The sequence below is a fragment of the Simochromis diagramma genome, unplaced genomic scaffold (genome assembly GCF_900408965.1).
Source record: "Simochromis diagramma unplaced genomic scaffold, fSimDia1.1 OVJJ01000474.1, whole genome shotgun sequence".
NCBI classification, from domain to species: Eukaryota; Metazoa; Chordata; class Actinopteri; order Cichliformes; family Cichlidae; genus Simochromis; species Simochromis diagramma.
In genome coordinates this window covers 97,590-110,944 of record NW_024387298.1, presented here as the reverse complement: position 1 = coordinate 110,944, position 13,355 = coordinate 97,590, and the positions used below count along the sequence as shown (strand labels likewise).

Below are 13,355 nucleotides of genomic sequence, written 5' to 3'. Positions count from 1 at the left end.
ACATATGGACACACTTGTTATGAACATCTGGGGTCCATACAGATGTTTCTATTTTCCAACATATTTAAGGAAACAAAAAAAAGTTAAGTTGTCTCAAAGTCTTTCAGTTCTTCCTCGCTGTGAGCATGAGTCCAGCTGTTGTGGGTGAACATCATTTAATTTGCTTATTCTTGTGTTACATCAGTGCACACTGTCTGTTTTATGATTTTAATATAAAAAAATAAAATGCGCATTTGTTTCAGAATTATGAGTCACTAAAAGTAATTATTATTAAATGTTATTAGATTATAGCTACTGATTTATTTTGTATGTAGTCACAAACCCCGCCCATCAGAAGTGTCCGTTTGCTTGGATGAGTTTGTTTGTGTTTCTTCAACATTTCTTACAGTTTAACAAGTCCCCACGAACCCCCCGTGAGCCCGACACATGTTTAATGTGCGCAGATGAAATGTTTTCGAGAGAACAGCTCGATCAGCTGACGCAAACTGCTGCAACGAGGAAATAAAACACGGAGCAGGAACCAGGAAGCCCTGTGACACATTCACTGATCTAAGCTTAAACGTGTAAATACTTTCATCAGGCACGGCTGGTTAAGTCTTTAATCCGCACACGGTCAAATCTGAAAAGTGGTTATTTTAGTTTAAAAGGTTTAAACTATTCTAAAGAACCACAAACACGTGAAAAAACGCACAGATTATTATTATCATAATAATAATAATAATAATTGTTTATTTCCAGGGTAGACTTTGAGTAAATAGTGAATCCTGTTTCTCTGTTTGTGTCTGTGTCCTGAGTTTTTCAGACTGATCAGTGAGCACTGAGGTGAAGGTGTCCGTGTTGTCGGTCCTTCAGGTCCTGGTGGTCTGGACTGCGTTAAAAAAACTCAGCTCGGCTTCTTAAGTTTGTGAAATCCTTCCAGTCGGGGACGTTTGGGGTCTTTTCAACCACTCAAACCGGAAGCTTCTGTCTCTGTGATAAAATAAATAAATGCAGTTTGTGGGACAGTTTGAGCTCCGTTGGTTCTACCTGCTCTCTCGCCTTTGTCAGTTACGTAAACGCTATCGAGGCCAGCAGGTGGGCGTGACTTGAAGGCGTCTGTGGTTTACGAGCGGCCGTGAATGCAGCAGTGAGCAGACAGAGTCAGGAAATAGAGACGATCACTTCAGGAAGGACGCGGGGAGGACGTCTCCGACCGAAAAGCGGATAAATCTGAGATTTTTACCGAGCAGAGGGTCTGATTCGGAGTCACGATGAACCTGTTCGCGGTGTTGGTCCTTCTGGGGACGGCGCTGACCGTAAACTGCGGTGAGTTTGCGCTTTTTACCGACGCTAGCGGAGCGGGTCCAAACCGAAAGTAAAAACGGACTGTGACGTCGCAGAAAAACAAAAGTTCAGACGACGATTTTAGTTTAATTAATCTGCAAAAAAAGTTTTTGGGGGGTGTTTTTGTGCCGTGGCGTGACTCTGTACACCAGGTGTGTGAAAGTGGGAAATAAGAAAGCGCTTTAATCCTCCCAGGAGTTTCTCAAGTTCAGCTGCGGTCGCGGGTCTGCTGAGGCCCACAGAGAAACACTTACAGACACAAATACTGAACATTTTATGGATTTAAGTTTTTCATTTAAATTCTTGGCTGTGTTTTAAGATCAGACAGTTTCATATGAAGTGTTGAGTTCAAAACCTGAAAACTTCAAAGCTGACTGAAGATCACGGCTGTAAACTGTGTGTGTGTGTGTGTGTGTGTGTGTGTGTGTGTGTGTGTGTGTGTGTTAACCAGTGCGATAATACAGGTTAGAGTCCTCTGGTTTATAGCAGCGGACTTGTGTTCGCGGTTGTAAAACTTGTCCTGACACTCGTCAGTTCTCAGTAAACAGGTAAGAACAGGTGTGTCGCTGTGAGCTGATGCTGCTGAGCCGGACTGATCGCATCATTATCATATCTGTGACGTGACGACCAGTCAGAAGCATCTCAGAGTTTACTGTAAACAACTTGTTTTCCTGCTTGCCTGAGACAGGTGCGAGATTTGAAAATCAAATCTTTTGTTGAATTAAGAACATTTCCCCACATTCAGTGAACGCACCTGAGACACTGCAGGGTTTTTTTTTTTCACGCTGACAGAAACACGTCACTCGTGTCTCTGTGGGTTTGAGGTCAGAGCTGCTGATCAAAGCTGAAATCAAAGGTATAACTTTTAAATGAAACGAATTATTGCTGTGCTGATGTTGTTTCAGGTCTGAGGTGACGTTTTTGACGTTTACACAGGGATGTTACGATGATCTCTTTACCAGGAGAACAGCTCGTGCTGAGGAAAACTGTTTAATTATTGTAACAAGTGATGATTCATTTTATTACATTTATTTATTTTTTACATTTAGTAAGAAAATGTGACAATAATCTGAGTTTCTCTCAGTCAAGTCTGCCTCGCTGTTATTCTAGTTTCCTTTGTTCATTATTTTGATACGTTTTAAATTCAGTTTAGTTTTTAAAGTTGAAACATATTTTCTTAGTTTTTATTGGTTTTGATGTTATTGTGGGTGTTATTAATAATAATAATAATAATAATAATAATAATAATAATAATAATAATAATAATAATAGGAGCATTGATTGGGTGACGTAAGAAGATATAAACAGATTGCAGTACCTGCAGCTGACTGATGGTGGCGCACACATTCTGCTGTGAGTGGACCGAAGCTGGCTCTGCAGTAACCAAACAGAGAGACTAAGAATAATATCTTTAATTTTTTAAATATTTTCAATAGTTTTGTAAGATTTTCTGTCAGTTTTCTTCAGGTTTAGTTCATTAATATAACCTGACATAATGTTCTGTGACTGTCACCGGTTAACTTAAACATCCAGACTGGACTCTAGCGCTTGTTCTGCGTGGAATCATCGTTGTTGTCAGAGCTGTCTCTATTTTCTTTAACAACTGAATGAACAGTGTTTTCATATAGAAAATTTCCGTTCAGCAGAGAATTATCTAACTTTATTAGATTAGATAAAACTTTATTAATCCCTCGGGTGGGTTCCTCCGAGTAATTCAGTTTCCAGTAGCACCGACAGAAGTTGCACGTTACAGAGTTGGAATACCAAAACAAGGGGAGTGAGAGAGTATGAAAATAAGCATAAATATAGCATATATACATGTATACACATATGTAAATACAGAACATATAATGGGGATAAAGGGGAATACTAGTGAAATATAGTCAATTCAATTCAAAATGTATTTCTATAGCACGTTTAAAAAAAACAACAGTCGACCAAAGTGCTTCACAATCGGTTAAAAACAAGAGAAAACAATAGAGAAACAAATAGAGATCAATAAGAAGACAGTGAATTAACAATAAGAACTTAAAACAGGCCTGATGGTGCTCATGCTGAACTCGAATTAAAAGCCAAAGTAAAAAAGTGAGTTTTAAGATGCGATTGAAAAGATTAAATCGACTCTGAAGTACGAATCTCCTGTGGCAGATTATCCCAGAGTCTGGGTGCTGCTGCGAAGGCCCGATCTCCTCTGTGCTTCCATCAAGACCTTGGTTGTGCTGAGAGCATCTCGATTATCTCAGCGCTCTTTTGGGGTCATACACGTTGAGGAGTTCGTTTAAATAACTCGGCACCATTTTATTTAAAACTCTGGGCTGAGTGTAGATGTCACACATCTCATTGATGAGATCTAGACCGCCACAGTCCATTGCACATTTCAACTATTGTGAGTCTATTGCACAGTGATTGTTGCACAGTTGAATATAAAAAACACTGCAGCTTCGTTGTTCTCGCCCTCCTTCGTCCTCCTGTTTCCCCTCCAGCGAGGAGTTTGTTGGTCCGAGACTTTGAGAGGAGCAACCTGGTACTGAACAGACTCCTCTGGTTGTTTATGACCACATGCAGAGGATGTCCAGCATTGTCCATAATGTCCAGCAGCTTCTTTCTCCTCTTCTCCGCCACTGTCACCAGAGTGTCCAGCTTCATGCACCACAGTTATGTTAAACACCAAACCACGTTTGTACCGAAACTCGTAAAACAGCGCAAGTGTTTGTAAGCGTGAGCTAACTGAAGGCCGAGCGAGAGGAGGAAGTGTTTTGCTCTGCCTTTAAACATCAGTCAGGTTTGTAGATCAGGTGCAGCGCACTGACGTCTACACACAGCCGAGAACAGAAACTGAAAACAGCTTTAGTTTGAACTCAGGCTGTGCCCCAATCCAGCGACCGCACGCGTCGGCGCACTACAAGTACGAGAAGTGAGGCAGTGAGAGGCCTGTGAAATGGGACGGTGACAGTGTATCTATAGATGTATCATATATAAAAGACAAATATTGTTCATTTACTATGTTGGCATTATTACATTTGGCTAATTTGGCCATTTAAAATGTACGAGCTGTGATAACTGTGTCTGATAGAATGAAGAGTAGACTGATATAGTAAATATTCCTTTATTGGGTGAGAAAATCAGACCATGTCATAACTGCTGTAAGTCACACAGAATAGATATCAGAGCCTTAAACAGGCTGACTTCTGCTAAATGGGTCAAACTGGGCAGAAAGTCTACAAACACATAACATCCTTATAGAATATGATGTAACACTATAGATCAACTTAGCTCAGAATATATAAAGCATATAAACAGTTACAGCAATATGATGCAACACACACAGCAGCTACTGATCCAAAATACTCAAAGCTTCATAGAACTGAAACAAACATTTATTTTAGCTCCATTCTGCTGCTGATACAGACTTTAGGTTTCTGAACATTAAAGTTGTTGCTGCCTTTCATAGTGTGTAACTTGAAGGCCCTGAGTACTCTGAGTACTTTCTCCCACACTGGAAACACTGGGATGATCACATTATTTGAACATTACCTAATAAGACTGATTCAGCACAGACAGTTATGTTAAACTTTCCTAGCAGTCCTTCACAAACAGGGAACAGTCTGTCTATTCTCTCCATCTGTCAGCTGCTGCTGGCTCTTCCTCCTCCTCTTCCTCACACACTGCTGAGTTTGTCCTGGTGGATCATCAGGGCTGCAAAGCCTCACAGATGATGTGCAGCAGTGGGTCCCTCAGTCTGTCCTCACTCTGGACACTTGCAGTCGTCACACATGGACATCAAATGTGTGATAAGCTGCAGGATTCAAACACAAGTGTAACTTATAAACACATGTTCATACTTTTATTCCACAATCAGAGAGAAAGAAACAGAGAGAGAGTGCAGGACAGACAGACAGGTGACAGTCTCAAGTGTACACACTGCTACAAACAGGAGGATTTAGTGTTTGTGTTATTACGAAACAAGAAGAGTTCCAGATGGTGCAGTGGACACATGTGTGACTGCTGTGATTAAAGCATCTTTCTTTCAGCTTAACGAGTGAACCGTCAGCTCGTTCAAACACACGTTAAAGTCCGTTTGGCTCGACACCACCGAACAGAGGCAGCAATATAACATAGCTAACATTAACAGTGCAGTGAATCCTGCTGGTGCCGTGATGTTCAGGACTGCAAACCGAGCAGCATCACTGACTTTCAGCTTGTTGTGTTTGTGGATATATGACTGACTTTAATTATCCATGAAATCATCAGATTCTCTGTGAGATTAAGGTCGACTATAAATATATTTAGAAGTAGAGGCTTTACAACCAAGTTAACACTGAAAGTACAAACGTCACTAATGTCACATAACTTTGCCGACATGTGGCCAACAGCAATGTTTTAATGTTCTTCATTATTAAACATTCGCACATAAATAAGTGACGTCATATTCAGTACTTACTTCTGACAGTTCACTCTTCGGCCGCTCCCTTCTGCCGTATTTTGCGGCAAAATTATCCACACCCACCGCCGCGCTATGAATTGTGGGATATATGGGACCACGAAGCGTGCACCGGACCACGCTTGATATTTGGGTAAATCGACGGCACATTTGGAGGATGCGTTTAGTGTACACTTCGGATTGGGACAGCTGTCGCCGCGTCGCTGTGATGTAATAGGTCTCAAAGCGCGTGCGGTCGCTGGATTGGGACACAGCCTCTGACTGAATGTTACAGATGGTCAGTAAGCAGCTGTTGTTACTTTAATTTTAATTGTCAGGAAAACAACTTCAATGCACGTGTCTGGTCTGCTGCTGCTTCTCAGCTGTCACACATAAATAAATTAATATTGTGTGTTTTCCTACCTGTGGGATTTCAGAAAAACACTCCCTCCATTACATCTACACGGCGCTCTCCAAACCTGTCGGCCTCCCGGGCATCCACGAGTTCACAGCCATGGGTTTGCTGGACGACCGGATGATCGACTACTTTGACAGCGAGCATCAGGCAAAGGTTCCCAAACAGGAGTGGATGAGAGAGCGTTTACCTGCTGATTACTGGGATAAAGGCACACAGTCCCGCAAGAGCAAGCAGCAGTGGTTCAAGGTCAACATCGGCATCCTGATGGAGCGAATGAGACAGAATGACTCAACCAGTAAGTCTTTGCTTTATTTCAGTGACAAAGCAAGGCCTGATTAATCCTGACCCACACATCATGGTGTCCTCTTTCTTTCCTTCAGACCCTCACGTTCTTCAGTGGATGCACGGCTGTGAGGCTGAAACAAATTCTGACGGCACGCTCAGGTTTGTCCGAGGCATGGACATGTACAACTACGATGGAAACGACTTCCTGTCCTTCGATGATAGAAGCGGAGTCTGGGTCGCTCCGATTCCGGAGGCACAACTAACCAAGAGGAAGTGGGACAACGTCCAGGTGCTGAAAGAGTACACCAAGGGATACCTGGAGAACGAGTGCATCGATTGGCTGAGCAAGTTTGTGGGTTATGGACAGAAGCAGCTCGAACAGAAATGTATGTTTGTCATAAATATTAGTATTATTAGTCCACACATGCCAAGCCTTACAGAAAGTGTTGAATATTGTTACGGTTTAATAATATTCACAAATTAAATCCAAATGACTAAAGTGTCAAACACCTACATCCTCACGTGCACATCCATTCAGCACCGTCTGGAAAAGATTAAACTTTTAAAGTCTTAAATGGAACTCCAGACTCTGCCGTTCCAGTCGAATCATAACTGAGTGTAATTAAAGTATAAATGATAAAGTATAGTTCTGAGACAATAGACCCTGATTAGCCAAACGGCAGCCATTTGGACATGAAGCAGTCAGCAAACCCAGGTGTTGACTAAATAGAGCACAGCCTTCATTATTATTAACACCACATGTTTAACGACTGCTGTTACAAAGGCAGTGAGCCCCGCCGTCTGTTTGTATGCACGATATTCACTGCATCGTGGAAAGTCTTACTGTAACAAAGTACTGAAGGTACCAGCTGATTCCATGAGTTAATCAGTGTTACAGTTACCACATGTGGTGACACAGTTTTCCATTTCCTGCTTCCAGCTCCACCTGAGGTGTTTGTGTTTGCAAAGAAGTCCAGAGTGGAGACAAACCTCATCCTGACCTGCCTCGCCACAGGCTTCTACACAAAAGACATCATCATGAGGATCAAAAGGAACGGACGTGTTCTCACTGAAGAGGACGGCCTGATGAGCTCAGGAGGTCTTCCAAATAACGATGAGACCTTCCAGAGACGAGACCATGTGGAGATTCTGAAGTCTGACCTGTCAAAGTTCAGCTGTGAAGTCGTTCATGAGCCGACTGGTGTGCATGTTACAAAGACTTGGAGTAAGAAACTTTATTTATTGCCTCTGTTGTTGATCATAACTCTGTTTCTTCAGTCAGAGCCTGGAGCTCCTCTGTGTCCAGCAGATCTGCATCATTCTGTCCTGATCACAGTCCTGAGGTCAGATCCATGTCAGTCCATCTAGAACTAAGCTAGCATGTCACATGTAGCCCAGCTCTGCAGCCCTGAAGAAGCAGAGGAGTGATCTCCTCCAGAGCATCACTGAATAGTTGCAGATATGAACAGTTTCAGTGCCGTCCCCTCTCACTGACCTCCTGCTGCTGCTCCACATCACTGCTGTCAGATCACTGACTCCATCATGACTGTGGCTTCAAATCTACATCTCAGTAACAAACAGCAGCAAATAACTGACAGTGCCCTCAACCTGAAGCTTGTGTCTGTGTTTCAGAAATTGGTGACCTTCCACTGAATCCTGGATGTGGACCTCCGATTGCTGCTGCAGTGGGAGGAGCCTTGGCTGTGGTTGCTCTTGTTGCTATTGCTGCCTGTCTGATATACTTGTACAAAAAATGCTTTCTTAGTAAGTCCAGTGTGCTGTTGTGTGTAATTACTGTTGAGTGGAGTTAAAATGTTTGACTTTGTGTCCTGTAAAAATGAAACTGTCCTGGTCTCAGACAGTGATGACATGGAGCTGTTACTGATCATCACATTTGAAACACATGAAGAAAATCATTGAAATGAATGTAAGAAATGTTGAATATCAGCTGCTCCAGTCCTTCAGCCTTCAAACACTTCACTTAGTATTTTATTAGGACTCCATGAGGGGGTCAAAGGTCACAGTCATGTGACATGATGTCAGACTTTCCTGTCTGCAGCTTCTGATCCAATAACTTTGAGCCCTCTGGGACATAAATGTAGTTTCTCTGTGCAGAACAGAAATGATTGATGTTTGCTGATAGTGTGCAGCTCGTTTCCTCCACCGTCTCCACTCAGACACATCTGCATGTAGAACAAACCACTGAGTTCATCCATCATCACTGACAGTCTGTGTTACGTCTCTTTACAGGACGCAAACGTGGAGCCAGCAACAACAAAGGTAACATCTTTATTTTGCTGTCTTATAAAGTTTGATGCTCGGAGACTCGAGTCAGTCTGAGTCCATCCATTAACACCTTTAACAGATTAGTATTTGTTCAGTGTAGCACAGAGGAGGTGAACAGGCAAACAGAGTGGAGGAGACAGAAACTTGAAGCATGAGGAGAAAGGTTAGAGCAGCCAGGCTCATGGCTACCTGTGTTCAGTATAAAGCTCCTAATATCTGGATGAGCCCGACAGTTGAAACATGGCTGCTGTCAGGTGTGTGCAGAGGTTCCTCTGTGACAGCTGCTCAGTTTCACTTTATGAAACAAACACAAGAAAAAGTCAGACGTACTTTTGACTTTCAGTTCCTCTGTGGAGTCACTGCTCTTTAACATTTGTGTGAAAATGACTTTTTATAAGAACACAGATCAAAAGAATCAAACATGAAGCACTGACTGAATAAAAATGTGTCATTTTGTCTTTCTATCATTTGTATTTATCAGCTGGAATAAAGACTATTTATGCTCCTATGTCAGGTAAGCTCTTTATTTCTCTGCTCTGGATGTTGTTAAATGTCAATGTTTCTGATATTTAAAGTGTTTATGTGATAATAATATTTATACAGCAGCAGCTGAAAACCTTTAAGCTGATTTTAACCTGCAGTTCATAAATAAAAGAAACAACAGAACTAACTTGTGTGTGTGTGTGTGTGTGTGTGTGTGTGTGTGTGTGTGTGTGTGTGTAGTTGGTAATGGCATTGCAAGCACACCTCTGCTAAATGGTAGGTGCCCCTCCCACCCTACAAAGATTTATACAAAATAGTTTATTGAAGTTAATATTAATATTTTCTGTGTGTGTGTAGTTGTTCCTGTGCCTGCAGCTTCCAGCAGTGGTACGTGTTTCCTTCTCCTTCCTCAGATACACATAACAGTTTAGTTTAAGGCCCAGTAGATTGTAGGAGATGGGTCTTTTATTTATTTATTTATATAGATATATATATCTAAATATATAGATATATATCAGGGCAGTCGTTCTCCATCTGTGGGGCACAGAGTGGGATGTAGAGGACCAGTGAAACAAATTTCTATGAGAGTCATTGTTGCATTAAAATGAAACTTTGATAACTTTTTATTGATAATGGTGAATAAAAATTGTGTGACGTGGATGTTTTTTACTTTCTGAATTGGAACAAAAAGGTTTTTAGGAACGTCGACTCCTTTCCTGCAGGCTTTCCTCCACGTTCCTTTGATGTGAGGTGTTCAAGAACACTGGGGAATTCCCACGTTTATCTTTAACCCTTTACAGCCGATCGGAGCGGGCACGCTCTGTTTTGCGTAACTATTTTTAAATCCCGGTAGCTCTGCAACCACGTAAGCTAGCGCAAAAATTTTTTTTTGCATATGAAACCGGAGGAGTTGTACTTGCATCTTATGCCATCAGCTTGTCCTCGGTCACGGTTTCCTTCCACATAAAGCTTTGCAAAAACTGCATAAAAACCACTTGCAGCAACAAAAACATAATATTCCAGAAACACGCTGTGCCGATCCGATCAGCTGTTCATAACACTTCCTACGTTGGAATAGACGTCAGCGCGAACTTTTGCATTTCCGCCATTACCTGCCCGAAACCGGAAGTGACGTCATTTTTGCGGAAATGTAGTCCTTTTTACTATCAGGCCCTCAGAGCCTATACTGCTCTTTTTAAAAGTTATCTTTGACTTTATGCCTTTCTGTGTCGTTTCTGGGATGCTTAGGACTCATATTGCACTGCTGGAAATAGTTTATTTTGATGCAGATGCTGCTTCTTTGCAAATTTGCAGTATAATATTTATTTTCGTTTTTCCTGCAGTATATAAAAATTGGTGTATTTCAAAAATAAAACTATGAAGACACTTAAAATAAATTTCCTGTGGTGGGAAACTATTTTGTGCAACTTTTTTGTATTTACAGTTTTGAGGGATAAGCCTTTTAAATTTCTCTAACTACAAATATATGTTAAAAAAGCAAAAACGATTTTCAATTTTTTTTTGTAGTTTATTGCACTTTTTTGCAATTTATGTAATTACTATGCACTTAATGCAGACATATTATTAAAATTTGGGCTATAATGGTTGTATTGATGTATAGCAACTTGAAATGCTCCCAAAAATGGCTCCACAGCATGTAAACATATAATATAAGCTCTGGTGGACTTGGTTCTATGGTAGGTCTTAAAGGGTTAAATTATGACTACAAATATAACCCGGTCTATTCTGTCCCACTCTTAACTACATGACCTTAGCCTGTGAGAAACTGCAGTAATCAATGAAAGGAACGACCGTCCCATCAGAACGATCACCAGCATCACATCAGTGTGTTGCTAAAGTTTGCTGTTTTGCTTCATGTAGCTCACAATGTATGTTGTCTTTACAGGAAGTGTAGCAGTTAATGTAGATAAGAAGGCTGATGCTAAAGATGGGAAGGATGGGGAAACCGAACTTCTCACAGGCAGTGACAGTAAGTGTCCCTCAGCTAACATGCTGCTCTGTGTTGTATAATATGAGTCACATTATCCTGTACTGTGGTATTGACTGATACATTTTAAGCTCATGTTGCAGCTGATTACTTTTTTCCTCCTTCACAGAGTCTCTTGACAAAGTGTCTAACTCCAGCAACGCTGACTCTGGTGTCTCTTGTAAGTATCTCTGATGCACTTCACAGATTTACACTTTAACACAGGCTAAATGGTAACTGGTCTGTATTTGTAAAGCGCTTTACACATCCAGTCATCCACACATTCACACACTGGTGATGGCAGCTACATTGTAGCCACAGCTAGTTTTTATTGTATCGCAAACTTTGTTCACACTCAGCTGATGTCAGTATGAAGCTCAGGTGACAACGATGCTTCCCCTTTCAGTTTCTCTGTTCCCTTTCAAACTTTAGAGACTTTATTTGAAAGAAGACACTAGTGTGAGTGTAAATAAGAGCAGTGAGCTGTAAAGACCGATTAAAGTGAAGTGAGATGAGGTCAAATGAATGTGATGACTTTTTCATTTTTTATTTATTTATTTTATTTTGGACTTTTACATTTTCTAATACATATCAGTAGGTTTCTGTTGTTGAAGTCTTTGTTATATTTAACTGATTTAAAGTTAAAAAAAAAGTTCAGTGTGATTACACATGAGAGTTTAAGTTGGTGCGTCCCTCACTGAGAACCTGCTGTTACTCTACATGTAAAATAATACTGTTGCTCCTCTCTGCAGCTGATTCTGACAAACAAGGTCAGGCCCAGGAGTCATCCTGAATCTTCGGCTACATCAAGTTTCAAGGCTCGCATGAACTAGATTATTGGCATACAGGCTACAATAATTAAAAATAATAAATATATAAATTTATTTTGCACTTTACAGATTAAAAATCTGAGGTATAATGTGGTTCTTTAGCTTTCCATGAAATGGGTTTTAAAAGTGTTCATGCTGCCTCAATCTGAACCTTCACGACAGCAAAATTTATATGAGTCAGGTTTGATCCAGTTTAAGAAACTACAGGGAAAAAAATTAAGTTTGAAACTTTTAGAGTAAATCATAAATCTGAAAACATGTTTGTGTCGATATTTGAAACATTGTCACTGGTTTATGCACCTGTGAGAATAAAATAAGACACAAACTTCAGCCTGTTGTAGTTTCATACAGATTGGACACGAAGCAGACGCTAAAGTCTGCATCTGATAAAGTGGGCGGAGCTCAGCAGTCACGCCTGCTGCCTCTGCAGGAAACATCTCCAGACAGGTGGAAGAAAATGTTGTAGAGTGTGACGTCTGTTAATGCATATAATGTTTTTATGTAGGAGAAATGCAATTAAAATATCATAATATTTAAAGTGAATACATAAAATAAAATGGTTGCATACTAAACAAAGCATAAATGTAATGTGAAGGTTGGTGCTTTAACCCTTTCACTATGAGTTGGCTTAATGAATCAGACCTTTACAAACAGCGAGACCTCAGATGTTCATGACAATTAAATGATTTTAGATACTCTGGTGTGATCATTGTAATGGGGGCGTGGCATAAACTGATTATCTCCTTTTTTTCCCTTATGGCTTTTATGAGTTTTCAGCCAAATTGAGTGAACTTCTAGATGATTACAAAAACTAAAGTCTGTCTGTGTAAATACATTTAATGTTTTATTGTGCCTTAAATATTCATTTGCAGTGAAACTTTGTTTGAAAATAGAGAAACTTTTTCTGTGGGAAATTTAGGGCAGAAATCTGTAAAATATGTAATGTTTCACTATTTTCTTGCATTTACATGTAAGCTCTTAATTTGAAAAGTTCTGTTTCCAAGATAATTTCTGCTTTTATTCAGCACGAGCTAGGATTACTTTACTGGATAAGATGCTTTAATTATATTCTAGATTTTAAGTTTGAACTTTCCAGTAAAAGGTTCAGTCCACATAATGAAACTGTCTGTGGATGAATCAGTGAAATATTTGCTGTAAGACTCAAATTCATCTTGTAATCCTGAAATGTCTTCCATTGTGTGGGCGTTTACTGCTAACAATAATGGATGTAAAGCATCGTATATTTGAAGATTGTGTAGAAAAGTTCTTTCAGAGTTTGTGTTCTTTCTTTAAAAAAGTTATTCTGTTTACTCTTTTTTCCCC

General features: G+C 40.4%; 1 protein-coding gene across 6 annotated transcripts in view; it reads left to right on the top strand.

The window, feature by feature from the left end:
* The first annotated feature begins 1,113 nt into the window (after window positions 1-1,113).
* Window positions 1,114-13,355, top strand: part of LOC120716526 (BOLA class I histocompatibility antigen, alpha chain BL3-6-like) — a 48,284-nt gene continuing 36,042 nt past the window's right edge. For 3 of the 6 annotated variants that reach the window (XM_040004038.1, XM_040004039.1, XM_040004036.1), the window contains exons 1-2: window positions 1,118-1,305; window positions 6,181-6,456. In XM_040004038.1, the coding sequence (XP_039859972.1) occupies window positions 1,251-1,305; window positions 6,181-6,456 (331 nt within the window). In that variant the 5' untranslated portion in view covers window positions 1,118-1,250. Of the gene's footprint in view, window positions 1,306-6,180; window positions 6,457-13,355 lie in introns of all 6 variants that reach the window. The other 3 variants (XR_005691970.1, XM_040004040.1, XM_040004037.1) reach the window with 2 other exon arrangements.